Genomic DNA, 20,906 nt, shown 5'->3' with positions numbered 1-20,906 from the left:
AGGTCGCTCTTTATTAAATGTTATTTAAAATGCATGTCATGATGCTGAGAGGTTTCCCCTTATTAAAGGGTTATTGCTGGGTTATTTGCCTTAGACACAGTAGTGCCTTAAAGTGGCCCTGGTTTTCTTCAGCCTTAGAAGAAACTACCAAAACTTAAAGCAAAGCTGAAGGAGCTTCTACAGAGCAAATATCACTTTATTTGTGAATTCTGACAAATTCCTTTAAAAAAATGTTACTGAAATATTTGTTACCATAACATAGTTTAATGTGCAAGTGATTGTTGGATTGATTTGATCTGAGCCAAGTTTGCATTGTTTTATGCTGTTGCTATGGAATACCCAGTACGTCTCATAAACTGCTGTCCTACTGCTGCTGCTGTTTGTGATAGATACAATATTATACCGGTTGTTAAGCATGATATTTAATATGGATAATCAAATTAATTACGTTGTTTGGAGCTGTGTGCACATGCTACATTTTTATTCATTTGGAAGAATGCAGAAAAGAATTGGGATCATTTGATTTTATGCATGATCATGATTTTTATCATTTTATTTTGGCTGATTTCTCCAGGAGAGATTTTACTTATGATACAAGTTGCCCCATTGAAGAAGAACATTGTTATAATTTAAAAAGATAACGATTGGTTACTATTGGATATTATCCCAAGGTTTATAGCGTCATTTCTGTGTGTGGATACAATCACAAAATTGACACTTGTCTTATGATTGGGTTGATTTTAACCACATTGGATGGTTTAAATGAATGTGTTTTGGATGCAACTAGCTGTACGATTGGAGCACTTATTCATCTTTTGTACTCCATGACACTATTAGTAGGTACATTTTGTTTCACTTGAGATTTCTCAATATACCTTCAGAACAGGAGATGGCTGTCAACACACCTGTAGCTTATTAGTTAAACACAAATATGGACCAATATAGGCCAACAAAGATAACATTTTGGTAGGCAGGACAGTGACCTGTTTAGCACACAGTACCAGTTTAGCAACTCAGCACCATTAGAAATCATTAACCTTTTATTGTTGTTATGTCAATACAAAGAAGTCTGTAAGGCAAGTCACATGTCCACCATGCCACACTATATAATTTGATGCCTGGAAGATGTTTATCCGGGACACATTTTAGCGTGCTCGTTCAGAATGGAACGTGTTTTTATATTAGCTTTATTTGCTCTAGTGTCCTTGTGTAAGGCTGAAAGCCCACTGTTTCCTGTTGTAGATCCAATAGAATGCAATACTACAAAATCTGAAGCAGATGTAGCTGTGGACTTGATCAATGAAGATCGTCGTGAAGGCTTTGTGTTCAAACCCCTGCGTGTCGTAGAGGCATATGAGCAGCATGTAAGTACACTTGTGTACTCTTTAAAAGCAATGTCAGAAATATAAGGTGAGAGAACACTGTAAAACAATACATGAAGTACATTGATAGACAGACACACAGAGAGGCAGATAGCTGATAAATAGAACTATAGAGATAAAGATAGATAATGCGTTAGAAATAAGTACATATAACAACATACAGTGCTATCAATTGAGTGTGGATTTGCTTTTGCCCTCAGGTGCAGTCACATAAATATCCAGCAAGCACTATCTATTATCTAACTATAGATGTTATGGAAACAAAATGTAGCGTCTTGAGTGGGAAGTCATGGGAAGACTGCGAAGAGCCGTTCTCCTTCCATGAATGGGTAAGTACCTCTATGACAAAGTTGCTTCCATGAAAAGTTAGGTACTGCTATGACATAATTCTTTCGCTTAAAATTTAAACTTGTGTTGCCTTCTGCTCTGCTACACCCTCCATATTTTACTTGTTAGCTGTTTTCTCATTAAGTTCCACATTATCCATGGACAGTCTTCGGCCTTTCTTCCCTCTAACACAGTTGAGTTTGTCTGCAAATATACTTGTCACAATAATATTTTCATTACTGGATCTAGAATGTGCTGGCCCTTTAAGCATGACTGACCCACAACACTTTGTTTTGCACTCATATATTTAAAATTGGCAGTCAGGACCTCCAGATTTTTATTTGTCCTGGGCCTTCAGAACCGTTTTTTTTACTCCACTGAAGATTGTGCATGGCCCCATGTACCCCCCATAATAAAATGTATTTATTCCAGCCTCATCATATTTTAATTTGATAAATAAACACAGACCTTTTGTGTAATAAAAGGCATCTAGAAGCTTTGACTGGAACTATACTTAAGGAAGGGTGTGCACACCTACAAATACCTTTTCTTTTAGGTATAAGTCTAAAGACTGATGTTTTTTGTACCATAGGTATTTGGAGAGTGTAAAGCCATCATTCTCATATCCTTGCCATGGAGGGTACAGAAACTGATCTACTACAACTGCACTATTACTACAGGTACTGGGATTTGGGATACAATTTGGGAGGCTCTCCCTGTAAAGTTAAAGAAATGTATTGCTTGACATTTTATTTGTTAGAAGAAAAGTATATCCTGGATTAATGACCCACATTTCAAGAGCATAAAATATAAGTAAACTACAACTGCAGATTATGCCATTACTTATTTGGGAGAAAGCAAGAACATGTCTGTGCCCATTTATGAAACACTTAAAAAAGTTCTATGCAAAAAGAACAAGTTGTATAGTTGAGGCACATTGTCTCTCTGCTGTTTAGAAGTCCTGCGCATCTGTTAAATTAATTTTTTTCATCGTCCAACTTTCCATCAGGGGTCACATGCAAATGTATCAATTATTAGGTTTGGCATCAGCTCCTAAAATGTTTCAGGAGGGGGGGATTTATGGAGATGGCAGGATATAACTGAAGCTGCTGTCCATTGCAAGTTATGGGGCAAATTCACTAAAGCGGGAAGCGGCTAACACTAGCGCAAATTCGCCAGCATGAAGTAATTTCGTTACTTCGCTGATTTACTAACGGGTGCTGGCGTAAATTCACTAACGAAGTGGACCTACTCTAGCGCTTCTTCGCACCCATACGCCAGGCGAAGTTGCGCTATGGCGAAGGGACGTAACTATGCTAATTCACTGAACATTACCTCTTGTGCCAGACTTGCCTTCGCCACCTCAGACCAGGCGAAGTGCAATAGAGTAGATAGGGCTTGCTTCAAAAAAAGTTTAAATTTTTTCTAAGTCCCAAAAAACGCTGGGGTCTTTTACTTTTTTAAGTGTGATAGGCTGAAAAAGATTGTAAATTTTTTTGGGGGTACCCTCCTTCCCCCCTACATTTCCTAACATATTGCACCTAAACTATACAGTGGGCACATGTATAGGGCAAAATAACAACTCTATTTTATTCTATGAAGCTTTCCCAGTGTAATGTATTTGCTGCTACATATACGTCCATTGTACTTTAACTTGGCGCCGTATGCAAATTAGGCATCGCTAGCGTAACTTCGATTTGCTTGACGAATTAACGCTAGCGCAACTTCGCTACCTTTCACCTCCCTGAGCGCAACTTCAGATTTTAGTGAATTAGAGGCGCCCTGGCCAAATTTGCCGAAGTGCAGCGAAGGCGTCGCTATCGTTTTTTTCGACGCTTAGTGAATTTGCCCCTATGTGTCAGGTCTGTGATTTAAAGCAAAATATTATTTTGTTGGGCTTTAAAAGGAAAAAGCAAATAGTAACAACTGCACTTTATAAAATGCAGGGCATATGCATTATCAATAGCAATACAAGTCAGCAGTTTCCAATGAAATGTTATCTATGTGAAATTCTGATATTTTGTAATACTTCTAACATATACATTTTAGAATAACTCATTGCTCAACTTCTAAACTTAAATGTTCATTTAGCTAATATTTAAAATGATACTGTATACAATTAAGCAATGCTAAATTCAAAAATTAATACAACTCTTTCATGGTAATAGTTCATCCTAGAGTTATACTCCACACCTGCCCTGACTGTCCGATTGCAAACAGAGAAGTCACACCTGAAATAACAGAGATGGCCGACAAACTCATTGCAGATTATAACAAGGACAGCAACAACACCAGATATTTTAAAATTAACCATATAGAGAGTGTGAGATCACAGGTATGATAACATCTTAATTGAGCAATTGCTAACCAACTTTTTTGCAGATGTGCAATGTTACTGTAAAACCCAATGTTTATGTGTTGGCTATTTATTGTGGGGATACTGCTGAGCTTAAAAATCAACACCTACCATTGTTCTAAGTAGCCTTGTCCTGTTTTACCAATATATGTTCAAATTGCACATCAATGAGAGCCTCATGGGGCCCCCTGTACCTCCTGGGCCCCCCTGCTTCCTCTGTAGTTAAGCCCCTGCTTTAGAGCAGGGTCGCAGACACTCCTGCTGAGCCCAGTGTACAAAAACGAGGCGCGCCAAATTGGACGCTGGCGCGCCCAAACTTGCCGCCAACTCCGATCCAAAAAAGGTTGGGGACCCCTGCTTTAGAGTACTGGTTCAGCCAGTGACTTTGCAACCCATCATGTTAATGGTAAACACACTCCAGTAGTATATAATACACAGTACACAAGCAGCTGTATACTATGAGCTGCTTTGATTCTGGTTGTGGCTGCTTGGTGTGTCTGTTCTTTTTACATAATACAATATAATATATATGCTTATATAATATTATAATACTCTAATACTATGGTGTTTATTCTTGCTGTATTTCATTGATGTGAGTGGACAATTTGGGGGAGGTGATGGAAGTAAGTTTCACTCTCTTGGTTCCTAGTATTTATCTAGAATTGTGTGACACTATTGTAAGTTGATCTTTATATATTACTTTTGTATGAACTTAATGGGATTGGTGTGCTTTTTGTGTATTTTAAGCATTTTGAGTACAGTTATGGGACCTTTTATCCAGAATGCTTGGGACTATAGATATTTTGTAATTTGGATCTTCATACCTTAAGTCTACTAGAAAAACATGTAATATTTTTAATTTTGAAATCTGCCATGGGGCTGCTCATAGGGGCAGATTTATCAAGGGTCAAATTCCGAAATTTGAATTTAAAAAGACCAACTGAAATTAATTTTTGGCCGAATAAGTCCATTTTCGATCGAATAGGTCTGTTTTGGATCGAATTCTAATCAAAGTAATAACGCATTCGATCAAATTCAATTTGAATTTAAAAAAAAAAAACGATTTTTCAAAGTCCACCAATTGACTCCAAATAGGTTCTAGGAGGTCCCCATAGGCCAAAACAGCAATTCTGCAGGTATTAGATAGTGAATGGTCGAGGCCTAATTTTTAAAGAGACAGTACGTGATAAATTTCAAAATTCGAATTTTCTAATTTTTTTTCAAATTCAAATCAAATTTGGACTATTCCTTAGTTGAAGTTCACAAAAACTATTTTTTAAATTCGAATTTTCACTTTGACCTTTGAGAAATCTGCCCCTAAATAAACCCAATAGGCTGGTTTTGCTTCCAATAAGGAATGACTTTATCTTAGTTTGGATCAAGTACAAGGTACTGTTTTATTATTACAGAGAAAAAGGAAATCATTTTTAAAAATTCGGATTATCTGGCTAAAATGGAGTCTATGTAATTTGGAGCTTTTCTGATAATGAGTTTCCAGATAACGGATACTATTCCAGTATCGATATAATAAAGATGTGCTGTTATTTATACTCAAATGGTAATGCCTCCAGTGTGCTCTTTTGGCTCCTTGATTATAGTGGGCAATATACCTAATTTTTCAGCACTTAATGTAATGAACAGGGCTTATGTGTTACATAATTAAAACAGCTGGTCAAAAAATAAGAAATATCTATGTTTTTCATTATTTTTTGAACTAAAAAGGGTAAAGACTGAAACTAAAAATAGTCATTCTAACAAACTGGTTAAATGTAATTCCCAGTGCATTGAGAAGCTTTCTGTGCAGTCTTTAAAATAAGAAGGGCAAAAAAACAATACAAATCATAGATATTTCTTACTTTTTGTATATTATGTTCAGCATATGCTCTCTTCATTGAAGAGTATTTATACTGCACCTTGAAATTTAATTTAGGAAAATATTACTATTTATGGTAAGAGGCACTAGAAACATTTAACAAAAAGCTTCAAAAGTTCTCACTATCCTTTCTGAAATTACCCAAAAAAGACTAATTAACATTGCAAATTACCGCTTTAAGACTTTACTGCAAACCTTATGCTTCTGCTTCTGTTTCACAGTGGGTGGTTGGTCCCTCCTATTTCTTCCAATTTACCATAAAGGAAACCGACTGCTTGAAAACACAGGAAAATGTTATTCTTTCCAATTGCAGTTTTGTGGATGACAGAGAGGCAGTAAGTAAAGATTGTCTTTGTACTCTTACCAATATTGCATATTGTATGTGTTTGAGATAGAAGCTCATAAAGGTCAGGAAGTATCTTCTGCATTCAATGTTCTTTGTATCCCAAGTACAGTATTAGTAGAATTAACATGGGGGACATGACTCAGTTATTTTGCAGAACCCTGCATAAAACCAAAAAAACTGCAAAATAATGATTAAACCAATTTAATGAGATTCAGCAAGCAACTTTATCTGTTTGTACTGGCACTCACCTTTCTAAAGAAATTGTCCATGTGTAAATAAATAATATTTAATTCCTTGCTTGAAAATGCACTCATAGACTAGGCAGATAACAAATATTCACTTTTATTGCTAATTGCTAATTGCTAATTACATCAACATGTTTCGATCCCTCATGGATCGTCATCCTGATGTAATAAAAGTGAATATTTTTTATCCGCCTAGTCCACGAGTGTATTTTTAAGCAAGGGTGTCCTTGATGTTCCTGAGGACGGCCCGAGTTACGGCGCCGAAACGTCAAAATAAAAAATAATAGATTTTTTTACGCTATAAAAGTCCTTGGAGTGCGGTTTGTCTTTGGCATTTGGATGTGAGTATTTTGACCAGCACCCAGGCAGTTGATGCGGTGGTTGTGAGTGCACCAGGTTGGACTAACTATATATATATATCCATTTAGATAATGTTGTTTTACATTAAATAAAGCTGTTATTATTTTTATAGCACGTCGGATTTTGCTCTGGAAGCATAATGAAGAGTAATTTGGATGGTACAGAACACAAACAAGTTTCCTGCGATATATATGAACCAAAGGTATTAAATCACTTTATTAATCATGTTCATGGCAGATTTATTGCTCTGGCTAAAATTTAAATTAGTGCACACAGTAGTGTATTACAAGTGTAACTGCAACAGATCAGTAAGAAAGTAGAAGAAAAAAGATACAACAAATCAGGGTGAGAGAGGATTCTAGCAAAAATAATGATACTCTTGAACAAGGACTGACTTTCTGGCTAAGAGGTTATATCGGTTATTGGTTGCTATGGGTTATTAAACTAGGGTACACCTTGCAACTGCAAGCCAGTAGTAGTAGTACGGCTCATTCATGAATGCAGCACATGGTGCAAAGTACACTTTTTGGACATAATTCACAAAGTTTTCCCCCCCCCCCACATTGCAGCATTTTTCAATACTTTAAAGGAAAACTCTACCCCCAAAATGAATACTTAAGCATCAGTTTATATCATATTAAGTAACATATTAAAGAATATTACCAAACTCGTCTATATATTAAGTAAATATTGCCCTTTTACATCTCTTGCCTTGAACCACCATTTTGTGATGGTCTGTGTGCTGCCTCAGAGATCACCTGACCAGAAATACTGCAGCTCTAACTGTAACAGGAAGAAGTGTGGAAGCAAAAGACACAACTCTGTCTGTTAATTGGCTCATGTGACCTAAGAAGTATAGTTTGTTTGGTTTATTTGTGTGCACAGTGAATCATACGATCCTAGGGGGCAGCCCTTATTTTTTTTAAATGGCAATTTTCTATTTAGGATTACCCAATGGCACATACTACTAGAAAAGTATATTATTATGAAAATAGTTTGTTTACATTAGTTTGATTTATGTGATATCTTTCTTTAGAGACCTAACATTATTTGGGGGTTATAGTTTTCCTTTAAGGGGGTTATTTACTAAAACTCATACGTATCTCATATTTATATTAAATCAAGCTTGACCAAACTCCCAAACTTGTCCAGAAAAAAATCGAGTTTAGTAAATAACCCCCTAAATGTCAGTCAATGTCATTGCAACTGGTGCACCAATATGCATGCAAAAGTATCATCTATTTGGTAAATCACACTCATTTTGGGATGGATTCAATTTCTACATGACTTTTAGGTAGAATGGCATCTCTTCTGATGAGCAGCTTTAATAAAGGCATTAGCATGTGGTTTGCTTGCAGCAAGTCTGTAGCACATATTGATAAAAGTAGAACTACCACCGTATCCAGGTTGGAGAGTGATTTGCCAAGTAGATGCTACTTTTGCATTTATATTGGTGCATTGGATGCAATTATACCAACAATGACACTGACATTCTTGGAAAAACTATTCATTGTGATTTGAGACCAAAAAGTACACCATGTGCTGCATTTGCAAGTACTTGCAAGTGGAAGGAGCACAAGTACCTTTAATGAATGGCATGCACAATTATGTTTCTTTTCTAGCATCCAACACTTGCAGTTACATTTCTAAATAACCCATTTCATTTACTTTAAGTACACCTTGCAGGATAAACATCACCAGCCAAACAGACCTTATATAATACAAATTAGAACCGTTTTGAATAGTCTTTAACTTTGTATTTGCCAGGATGACCATTCTCATTATCCTGATTATCATGGACCTTACGCATGTCATCCTGAAAGAGAAGTAAAAATACCTGAGGGCCAAGAAAAACCTGAAGCAGCAGCTCAAGAGAAGTCTCAGAAATGTAGGCTCCATCATAAACACGGACATCATCCTTCACACAAAGGTCATAAACATGGTCATCATCACCACCATCATGGCCATCAACCTCATCGTCACCACCACCATCATCATCCAAATCATACTTCCTCTGAACACCATGAACATCACCATCATCACAACAATCATACCTCCTCTGAACACCACGGCAGTTCATCTGAAGAACATACTGACAAGAAAGCTGACAAAAAGTATTTTATGAGGAAGTCTAAAGGGGTAGTTCAAAAAATCACTCTTGGTAGTGAAACTGATGTTCTTCCAGCTCCCACCATCACCATTAGCATTCCACCATTACCCAGTCAGCCTGGTGTTAGAACTGAGTATATTCAGTTCCCAGAAGTTGCATCTCATCTGCCTACATGCCCTTTGATAATTGAAGAGAAAAAACAGATTACACCATTTTTACCACATGAAAAATAATGTATCAAGATTTCAAACCACATTTAGTTGGTAAAAAATAAAATTTTGCCTATTAAATATTTGTATGTTTCTCTTTGATTTATACAAGAGGTCACTTCTGTTCAAGTAGTGTGCAACAGAGGGGTCCTTGATTCCTATTGGTTTGATTATGATCAAATGTGTGAGGTGTGTTGGGGAGATTCAGTTACTTGAGACCACGTAAGGTGAAACACAAAGTTTATTTGACACAAGCTACACGGATTCTGAACTCGCAGAGTCAGTATTTATAGACCTGTAAAAAGGGAGTTACCAGTGGGAGAGCATAGAGATATTGCTCTACAGTATAAAGGAACAGAGAAGAGTTTACAGCCAAGCAGGTGGCTCTGTCCTCAAGGCCAGGGTACTATTGACCAAGGTTAGTTTGACAACAGAATCCATCCAAGTCAGAGGGACTTCCAGGAAAATCTGCAGAAATCCCAAATTTTATTCTCTCTCAGGTGCATGTGGGCAGAGTTGGCTGTCTACTACAATAAAAAAAGAGAAATACAATCACAGATTGTGATAAAAAGCAGAAAGTAAAACATCTACATTTATAGACTTTAAAATATATTGTGGATGTCACTATTGCATATCTAAATTTTAAAAAAATGTCCTGCAAGGAGTTAAAATCCAAACTCATTGCTAAATGCAAACACGTAGGCTGCAGCATCACTCAGGAAATAGGAAATGGACAAGGAGACATAGTATAAAACACTCTACACATGCAATCTCCATGGCACCCATAGGCTCCCAGACTCATCCATCAGAGCCCCAAAAGTGTGCTTAAATTAAATATTAGGACATCGCGCTTTTGTGTCCCAGAAATGTTGTAGCCTTTGGTCTGGCTCAGTGAGGGCCCAGGATACATGAAATACAAAGTGGCATAAATTGTCTATACATAGGTGCTAGATCTACTTGGTGCCTCTCTACCATTCTGTAAACTGAAGCTTACCCCCATACGACAGGCAAGGGTCCCAGGACCATTTCTACTTCCCTATATTACAATCAGAATAGGTTTCACCTCATCGCCACCTAGTCTATTAATCTCTTAGCAGGCTATATTTGTAAGGGGAATTTCTCAACACAGACCCCCAACATAAGAAAGTCGATCACACCAGTTCTTAAAAAAATGTAAATTTGTTTATTTTCTTGCACGACACTGGCAGGCAGACACAAAACTTAACAGACTTTCCAATAGTCACTTCCACTTACGTTTTACAATTGTTTTCTTTATAGTAGTCTGTAAATTACTACCCAGCGATTAGAATAGGGTTTTTCTTTTTTTTACTCACAACCTGCTGGTCCTCATTGGTCTGGCTCTGTGTTCCGGTGCACCACTACACCCCTTCACCATTCCACCAGTCCCCCGCTTCGATCATCCGGCGCTCGACCAGTGCCCCTTGACCACTCCGGCGGGTACCAGCCACCTTGACTTGAAGTCTTCTACTTCCACCCTCTCTTGCCTAACAACCTCACCACTGTCACTCTATCTTGGGAATTATTTCCCGGATCCTAATCCGACTACGCTCCTTGTCGGGGCAAAAGACTACCCTTTCTTTCTCCCTATCTCTGACACCTAGTGCCAGCTATTACTGAAACTTCCTATCTAATTAACAACCTGATTCCGGGCCGGTGTTCTTCTCAATGAAGCTCTTGCATGACTTCACCTCCTCCCATCAAAAAGCCTTTTACTATGGGTGTGGCTGCCCTTTTATACCTACCCTCTAGTGGTAGAAAAGCAAAATTGCTTCTAACTATAACTACTGCCACCTAGTGGCCTTTTTAAATAACCATTTACACAGTTTTACATACAAACTCTCATTAACATCACATAATTCACAAACAACATTTTAATTCTTTTACCCACCCACAACACAATTCACTCTCTTACACATTTTGTATGGCAATTGTATGTAATTTGGAGGAGTGCGAAGGTTTATCATGGAATAGAGATAAACCTTGGCAGGTTTCAAACTCTTGATGGTGACTCTTGCAGTATCCTTTTGACTCATTAGTATTGTCTTATTTATTCAGGGTCTTCCAAACAGTTGCCCATCTACTCCTATCATTCTGCCCTCTGGAATGCTAGTTTAATGACAGCTACATCTTCTAGTTTTTATAGGATGCTGCAATTTAATTACAATTGTGTTGCTGTTCCTTATTCAAAAATGTGTGTTCACCAATCTGGTTTCTAGCAAGGCCAAACATCCATGTGGTTGCATCACCTTTATACCCTTACTTTCAATGGGCTTCCTCCTGTTGCACATCCTACACTAACTGGGTTGTAACACTTGACAATAAAAATAAAAGGAAATTGTATCAGTGCAATTCTACATGAGCTCCACTGTGATTAAAAGACTGTACTTTAAAACCCCAGCATTTGACCACACTTTAGATCCCCAGCATTAATAGGGTGACGTTATTAGAAGCCAGTCATGTGGGAGAGGCTTCACTTTATACCAAAGAAGTAAAGGGATATTGGGGTTAGATCCAATGTGTGACCATCTTGAATTATGTGTGCCTTTGTTCTGTGAAGCACAACATTACCACCATTACTAGGCCTAATAATGAGCAGATGATCACACAATTATCAATGGTGTGGTGGCACTGCCTGGGGCAAGACCATTAATCATCTTAAATTTCACAGTAATGCAGAGCTCATGTCAGTATTGTGACTGGATGAAATCACTCAGAACTAGGTTAAATATGTCCCTGTTTTTTTGGTCATTTTCCTCCAATGAGCCTTTTCATGCCGCCCTAAAAGTCCTATTTAAAGCGGAGGCATGACACTGCACCATGAAGTATAAAACTGACATGGAGAACCCTGACATGAAGACTGAGCTTATAAAAAAGAGCAACTTTAATAGAACAGAGAAATATTCGATTAAAAAAGAAAAAGGCAGTATAATGAATGTCAATATAGGTCAGCATATCTGAGTGGGAGTAACAGCCTCTAGAGCAGTGTTTTTCAACCTTTTTTGAGCCAAGGCACATTTCTTTCATTGAAAAAATCCCGCGGCACACCACCAGCTGAAAATGTGAAAAAAAGCTTATATTAACAATATAAGTGCTATTGTTAATGTAAGCTTTTTTTTAAACATTGATGCATGAGGCAGAAAGTTGTCAGTAAGAAAGTAGAAGGAAACATATATGAAAAGGCCAATTGAACTTTATTATATCATCTGCAGTCTTTTTACCTGATAAGATTTTCCAAAGCAGGGTAGCGCTGCCCTCTATTTAAGCTGGTTGGGGCAATAGTTCTCTCACGAACACAGAGATTAAATTATTTTATTGTGTTTTTTTGTAATAACACTCCCCCAAATATTTTATAATTGCTGCCAAGACCGTTGGGGTTTTATAAATAAACAATACTGATAATCAAATCTCAAATCTAACTAACTAGATCTGGTGCTTAAGCTAGCAACTGTGCAAAGGGAGAAGCAGGTCACTTATTATTATTTTGTTATTACAAAAAAACACAATAACAAAATAATTTAATCTCTGTGTTCGTGAGAGAATTCTCACATTCATCATTCAAGGCCAGGGTAAGCTTGCTATGCCGGGTACCCACGCTATTGCCCCTACCAGCTTAAATAGAGGGCAGCGCTACCCTGCTTTGGAAAATCTTATCAGGTAAAAGTTCAATTGGCCTTTTCATATATGTTTCCTTCTACTTTCTTACTGACAACCTTCTGCCTCATGCATTGCAGCCAGACAGCTAGAAATATGGTTCTCCTTATTACAGCATGGCTAAGCCGCAGGGTCTGCTTCCTTAATATTTTGATAACAGCACTAGCCGTTCACCTGTCAGTCCGTGCACTTCTGCCTTCTGCCTTCACATCGAAGCTGCGCGCAGTGCAGCCAGCGACCTCCCTGATCAGCCAACCCAGGCACGGCTCTTCTGCCCGCTCAGGTCACGTGACGTCACGTGAAAGGTCCGCGCACTTCGGCCTTCAAATTGATAGCGCCACACCTAACATTAGTTTGCGGCACACCAGTGTGCCGCGGCACACAGGTTGAAAAACACTGCTCTAGAGTTTAGTGAAAAAAGGTGTTTGGTAGGAGAACCATCCACTGTGTGTTTTGGACAGCAGCCAGATTTCAGAGGATGAAGGAAAGATGTGTTACAAGGTGCACAAGCCTTGACCTTAAAAGGATAAGTAAACCTTTAAAATAAGTGAATGTAAAATTGATGAGATGTTGATGAGTTATTCTAAGCGCTTTTGTCACTTACATTCATTATTTATTTTCTTTTTATTCCAAGATATTAAGGAATGCATGTGCTGTTAAAGGAACAGTAACACCAAAAACTGAAAGTGTTTTAAAGTAATGAAAATATCATGTAGTGTTTCCCTGCACTGGTAAAACTGATGTGTTTGCTTCAGAAAACTACTATAGTTCATATAAAAAAGCTGCTGAGTAGCAATGGCAGAAATGCAAAAATGGCTATATGGCACAGGATAAATAATGGATACAATTATGTTCTACAGAGTTTATCTGCTGTGTAACTTGAGCCTTTTCTCCTTTGAATAGCTGCCCCCATGGCTACACAGCAGCTTATTTATATAAACAATAGTAATGTTTCTGAAGCAAACACAGCAGTTTTACTAGTGCAGGGCAACACTGCATTCTATTTTTATTACTTTAAAACAATTTCATTTTTTGATGTTACTGGTCCTTTAATATGAATGAATTTTGTTCCAACAGCGCCACCTGCTGGTCGGTTTCTGACCAGTCTGACCACCAAGTAATCAAAGAAGTTGTCAGGAGTAAGAAAGAGGCTGCTCTGATGTTCTTCTGCTTAAGAAAGATTTGAGAAAGATTTTGAATTGTTTTGAAATGCTATTAACTCATGTTGGTGATGAGAGTTCTCGGGATGGAGCATGCAAAGTCATCATTTATCTAAACATCCGCTGAAGAGATGTTAACTGCGAGTTTTGAGTCTTGAACTGAATTTTGTACTGGATAAAGAAATGCAGATTTTTGATACCATTTTGGAAATTAATAATTTTATTCGTAGATTGACCTTGACGACACCTTAATGCTACTAAACTTAATAAAGAGATTACGGATCCAGGGGTACTTAATGAAAATCTAGAGTTTCATGATTATGTAACATTTTCTTCACGTGCCATTGGGGATACCCCCCCCTTCCCTTTAATAATGACGTTACTTCTTTGAAGAATTATGCACAATTAATATTATGGAAGATCTGATGGTAGGGTCAATTATGGGTAATGAAATGGATCGAACTACTGTGCATTCAGGATTTAGTGAGAGATCAAGTTTCTATCCCATACATAGCAGAGGTTCATATATTGATCTATTTCAAAAACTTGTCATTGGGGATCTTTGCAAATTACAGGGAAGACGGGGAAGTATTAGTAGGAACATCAGTAAACAAGAAATTAAAGCCATTAAGGAGCTAGCATTCAATAAATCCATCATAATTAAAAGTGCAGACAAGGGAGATTCTGTTGTTGTACTTGATGCAGATTTCTATAAAGTGGAAGCTATGAATCAGTTACATACAGGATACTGATACTTACAGACTTTTGGAACGTAATCCCACTAATGATTTTAAGACTTTATTAATGGGTTTTTTGGACTGGGCAAGACATGAATCTATTTTGACTGAGAAGGAGTATACCGACGAACCAATATGGAGCAGGCACTCAATGAAGGCAAACTTCCACAAGGCAATAGTTCAAAGTGAAAAGAGTTTATTGTGTCCACAGCCTGACGCGTTTCGTGTCATAAACACTTAATCATAGGCTAAACTCACAGAGCCATGCCACAAATATTAATACACAAGTGAACCAAACAGATCATCACACCAATTACCTACCCACCCAATCCAAAAAATTACCTACCCACCCAATCCAACAATCAGAACTCCATCTCAGTGGTCAAAGGGTAAAGGCCTTAGAGGTTATTCAATGGCCATCTTTGTACACCCCTAGGTGAATGAAGTAACATATTGGTACATCCCAGGTCGGTTTAAAGTGACAGTGCCATATAAATACATACATACATAAAAACAAGTACAAAAAGGTAAACCCTGAAACTGTGCAAGGATATATGTGAACAATAAATATTATAAATATTTATTATATTGGAATTTTATCAGTTTGCTACGAAAATGACATATAACTTGACAAAGGTACAGATAAACTCACAATTTTATAAATTAGTACTTAGCTGAAAATGGTAGAAAAATAACACACTTTTAGATACAAAAGAATAAGTGCTTAGTATAGAATCAATAAATAAATGGAATAACATACCACATAGACAACAATGGTATAAAATAAATTGCTGGATAGCAAAGAGAGAATATTATGGAAGAAAATTTCACAGGACCCCTCACTACAAATACAATCAAAATAGCACTTAGAAGTAGTAGGATACATCGTATTCACTATTTAATACCCATCGGAGACCTAGTGGCTAGAACAAAGATCCACTTAGTTTCAAATAGAGCAATTTCTTAATCTGGTCCCCTCCTCTCTGGTCTGGTATTAATCTTTGGATGCCCTGAATCGAGAAGCGGTCTAAATTGCCATTGGTAGAATCCAAAAAGTGGGTAGCTACCTTTGTGTCTATTTTGTTTTTGATGTTATTGGTGTGTTCTAGCCAGTTCATTTAAAGTCATACTAGTCTGGCCGACATATTGGATGCCACATTTTTTGCATGTGACCAGATAAACAACATGGTGAGTGTTGCAATTAATGTATTGATTCATATCATGTTTCCTTCCTGTAGCGTGGGATGTAAAAGTATTGCTTATAGTAACAAAGTTACGTCATACATCTGTTTGCTCCGCATTTAAAAGAGCCCTTATATTCTAACCATGTGTGTTTCTGTACATTGCCAATATTGCTGATATTCTCCTGATGTCCTAGTAGAATTTGCAATGTACAGAAACACACATGGTTATGTAGGGATGTGTAAAATAGCCACCCCTAGTATTATTGTCAAGCAGTCCCTCCATGTTATGGACACCTAATTGGGTTCTAAAATACAGTTGGGAGGGGTACTGTTGACTCTTGTGGTTTCCCACAGTGACCAGCAGATGGCACTGTGCTAGAGTATAAAAGGCTCTGAAGCCATGCTTTCAGGGTCCATCTTGTGCTGGCTCTAGCCTGTGCAGGAGGCAGAGCTCATGTGGAAACTAGAATCTTGTAAGAATAGGCTACTCACCCTTATAGATCACTCAAGGAGTGATAGTCAGTCAGGTTATTTAGCTGAGCAGCTTGAGGCTCCTACGAGGATTGTAGTGGGATTAAGATCCCAGGGTACTCATTGCCCAGAAGTAGGGAGTAAGTGTACAGACCTAGGGTAGATAGATTCCCCTCAGGTTCCACTTAGGGAAAAGGCTGAAAGCTGGGTGTACCTCCTCAAAGCTGCATGTATTGTTCCTATCTCTGAGGAGAATTATACTGACCAAAAGTGTTGTGAGTACTGCCTATTCAATGTATTGTATGAACCTGCAATGTTCTCCTTTATGTACACTCCACTGAGGATTGTATACTGTGCTCAATAAATCTGTTATTTGGTTAAGTTATAAGAACCACTGGCGCCCAATTCTTTGCACCCTGATTATAGTTACAGTTGCACTACCCCTGCTTCCACCTCGCTGCGAAGGCTCACTCCCTCAGGTTTTAAAGTCTCATCCGGAGCATAGGTACTAGGAGTGAAGCCTATAGTAGAGTAAGGTGCACTCAATTTACTATAGCGCTACAGTTATAAAATCTATAATAGATGACAACTGGATCTTTACAGATTTATATCGTAAACCTATAACCCGTAATACCCTTTTACATGCTGACAGTAGTCATATTAAACATGTATTGCGGGTGTCCCAGTGGGCCAATTTTTACGTTTATGTAGCGTCTGTACTACATGGGACGCCTTTAATTCCCAAGCAATGTTGTTATGGGACTGATTTGTGAAACGGGGATATGTCTACAGAGACATTAAACTGGCATATGACAGAGCTGTTGGAACCAAACGTGCTGACCTTTTAGGTGTTAGATCTGTTAAAGGTGGTCTGCGAATGTTTAATGTGAGAAGGAGACAAACTAATAAGAACTTTCCCCAGGTTGTTTTGACTTATTCTAGGACAGTTTATATTTACATAGGAGTATCCAGAGACATTGGAATATTCTGAAACAGGATCCCGGTTTTAATACCATATTACCTCCACAACCTCTATTTGCTTTTAAAAGGGGGAGGAGTTTGATATCTTTTTTATTACCTAGCATGTTTGATGATGGAAAAACAGGTAGATCTTCCAACTGGCTGAATTTCAAGGGTTGTTACAGATGTGGAGGGTAACGCTGTCATGCTTGCAAATATATTAACCCTCAGAAGGATTTTGTGGGTAATAATAGTTCCAGATGCTATAAGATTAAGTTTTATGCTAACTGCAACACAAATAGGGTCATATATCTGGCGACATGTTCCTGCGGTACTCATTATGTAGGCAAGACAATTAGACCAGTTAGACTTAGGAGTATACGAGTTACGCAATTGTAAAGCATTTACTTGAGCATCATGGGGGTAGGCTCTGCGTTTCTTTCCAAATAATAGATAGGGTTACACCAAGTGTTGTGGAGGAGACACTGAGCTACCCCTTATAAGAAAGGAAGTTGGGAACCATTACTCCAAGGGGCCTCAATAGAACTGACCTGTTTCACTGAATGATGGTTAGTTTTCTTTTCTCCTCCTCATGCATGAATTGGATTGATAGACTTATTTATTCCAAGGCTGAGAGAATGATTCAATGAATTTCTGATTACTTCATATCATGCAGCCCTGTTTTCCGTTAATAAATCACATCAGTCAGCCCCTGTGAATTTAAAATTGATATTTTAATATTGATATATTTATATTTCATACATATATTAATGTGCTTCTTCTTCTTTTTTTTTTTAATTGATTGTCATTGTTACTACCATCCAAATGATACTGTATAATCATAACATTATTTGACCTTTTTAATTAATTAATTAATAAATGCATTTAATTTGTCTTGGTTTTATTGGTGGTGGTTATATAAGTAGTTTGTCTGTAGGGGGTGCTCTGGCTTCTGATGAAGTGACTAGTAGGTCACAAAATGCGTTAAGCCTGCCTCACCCTGACTGCCTTGTGATGTTTTCTAATGGATCGATTAAGCTATTTATTTTAACCAAGTTTGGCTGCATCTCCACACCCTATCTAAGCAATACGATCCCATGGTCCAATTCTTGGTTTCTTCAGTTATGTCCCATGTGGTCCCCCTTAAAGTCGCCGACTAACTCAGAGTTTAAAAGTGACTCACCACAGAAATCAAGAGAAACAACCAGGAAAAATCTGTCAGAAATGTCTTCATGGAAGTGTAGCAACCAAAGAAACATTTGGAAACAAAGCCAAATGACTAATGTACGCACAAAAACACTTTTGGGCAGATTTACTAAAGGGTTGAAGTGGCTTTATTTTTAATAAAAAGCCACCAAAACGACAATTCGCAAGGACATCGGCAAATTACTAAAAGACAAATAGGACAATTTGCTAGTGAAAAAGCTCAGCGCTAGAGAATTTTCGCGTTGTTGTGCCAGGCTAATACGTTACGTTATATACGTTACCTTTTTGTCAGAGTCTGTTTTGCAAGGTTATACCTGGCGAATTGATAATGAAGCTACAGCCTCAACAAACTTATGTCAGTAACATCATATCCTGTATGCAAAAAAGTCATAAAAAAAGACAAAACAATGGCGTTTTCTCATTTTTTTATGTGGGATTATGTTTAAAGGAGAAGGAAAGGCTACATACACTTGGGGATGCCAAATGTTAGGCACCCCCAAGTGATTGTATTTACTTACCTGAAACCCTGGGCCAGTGCTCCTATTAGCAGAAAACTGCACCGGCCCGGGGTTATACTAGTGAGAATGGAATATCCTTGCATCTGTAAAACTCTCTACTTGTAATTATAGGATTTATTGTATGGTCCCCTTATATATTTACAGTATACAGGACAGGACTGGGATTTAAAATAGGCCCTGGCATTACTAGTACACAGAGGCCCAAACAGCCCCCACCAGTCCACTTAATAGTCACTTTCTATGGCATCTCATAGCCCCTCTGGCATTTGCCAGAATCCACAGATTGCCGGTCCGGCATGGGGCATATTTATCAAAGAGTGAAGTTAGAGATCACCACAGTCCTCTAGAGTGAAATTCTGCCACTCTCCATTCATTACTATGGGATTTTTAAAAGAGTATTTATCAATGGGTGAAAGTGAAAGTTCACCCTTTGATAAATCCGCCTTTAAAAACCCCATAGTAATGAATGGAGAGTGGCGGAATTTCACTCTAGAGGACTGTGGTGATCTCTAACTTCACAGCGGATTTCAGTGCTGAAACGCAAGAGTTTTGGCCCCATGTGACATTAGCCTTAGAGAGCATTCCAGGGACATCAACATACACCACAAATGGGATTTGTCTACAACATACACACTGCCTGCAGCTGAACAAATAGTACCACAATGACTGGTTTAATCACCCATTGTACACAATACTAAATTGGGGAAATGCCCCATCATTAACTAATGTAAACAACAGAAGCAATTACTTTCCTGTATATCCTATATGCCATAGCAAAAAATAAATAAAAGGAGGCAAAATACAGAGAATCATGCAACTGGATTTTGTTGTTATTATTATCCTTTAATTAAAAAGGTGCTGGTGTATTTTACAGAACTGAACAAATCAGAGAAACTTAAGTAGTATCGGAACATTTACTCTGATAAACAGAGGTAGAAAATTGCTTCTGTTGTAAGCAGGACAAACATAGCTGCACAGCCATGAAACTGCATTAAATTAATTCCAGTTATAGATAACAAGCTTAGTTACACCTGCTGTTTTGTTGCTGTGTTTTTGTATCTGGGAGACAGATGACCACATGCGCAGATTTCTGGCACAGAATCCTTCTTTTTCATTATTATTATAACTTCAACATAATAGGCAGCATTGTAGGCAGTTAATCATTCCCATCAATCCTTACCCCACTATAGCTTGCAATCTCATGCTCCTAGAACAGGCCTGCAAAAATTGCTGTCAATTTAATCAGGAGCAAATTAACCTGTCTGCATATTTTTTGTGGGGGGAAACCTGTGACATATGGGGGAAATTCCCTAACCGGCGAAAATTCGACAGCGATGGCTTTGCAGCCTTCGCAACACCTTGCCAAGTGTAAATTTGCTAGGACACTGCCAATTCACTAAAGTGCAAAGTTGCGTCCAGGGCGCCGAACGCTGGTAAATTTTCGCTAACGGTACTTCAGCAATCAAAGCGATGATGCGCTAGCGTTGCCTAATTTGCATAGAGCGGGAAATGATAAAGTTACATGGATGTATATGCAGCAAATACATTACATTACACAAGTCCAGGGAACCTTAATAAATAAAATAGAGTTGTTATAATGCTCAGCGCCGATTCTACTTACAGCGCCGCCTGAGGCGGCTCCTTCAATGCTGCCCCTCCCTCGCCGGCAGGAACACTAATGCGAAGAGCGCAATTGCGCTCTCTCGCAATAGTAAAGCCGAATTTCCGGTTTAAAAAACGGAAATTCGGCTCTTAAGGGTAGGGCCACACGGCGCGATTTCGCCGCGATT

General features: G+C 38.1%; 1 protein-coding gene across 1 annotated transcript; it reads left to right on the top strand.

Moving 5' to 3' along the window:
• The first annotated feature begins 1,132 nt into the window (after positions 1-1,132).
• On the top strand, positions 1,133-9,289 carry hrg.L (histidine rich glycoprotein L homeolog). The gene is made up of 7 exons (XM_018263610.2): positions 1,133-1,364; positions 1,583-1,711; positions 2,302-2,389; positions 3,878-4,044; positions 6,160-6,273; positions 7,002-7,091; positions 8,657-9,289. The coding sequence occupies exons 1-7, from the start codon at positions 1,164-1,166 to the stop codon at positions 9,230-9,232; spliced, it is 1,365 nt and encodes a 454-aa protein (XP_018119099.1). The 5' UTR covers positions 1,133-1,163; the 3' UTR covers positions 9,233-9,289.
• Positions 9,290-20,906: the final 11,617 nt, after the last annotated feature.

Source organism: Xenopus laevis, chromosome 5L (genome assembly GCF_017654675.1).
Source record: "Xenopus laevis strain J_2021 chromosome 5L, Xenopus_laevis_v10.1, whole genome shotgun sequence".
In the NCBI taxonomy this organism is placed as follows: Eukaryota; Metazoa; Chordata; class Amphibia; order Anura; family Pipidae; genus Xenopus; species Xenopus laevis.
Note: the sequence above shows the minus strand (reverse complement) of the source record. Positions and strands in the feature narration are given on the sequence as shown.

Excerpts from the sequence above, each read along its gene's own strand:
- hrg.L (XM_018263610.2), top strand. The coding sequence starts at position 1,164 with ATGGAACGTGTTTTTATATTAGCTTTATTTGCTCTAGTGTCCTTGTGT. Across the intron at positions 1,712-2,301 it reads CGTTCTCCTTCCATGAATGG|GTATTTGGAGAGTGTAAAGC; the intron begins GTAAGTACCTCT and ends TTTGTACCATAG. Across the intron at positions 4,045-6,159 it reads TAGAGAGTGTGAGATCACAG|TGGGTGGTTGGTCCCTCCTA; the intron begins GTATGATAACAT and ends TCTGTTTCACAG.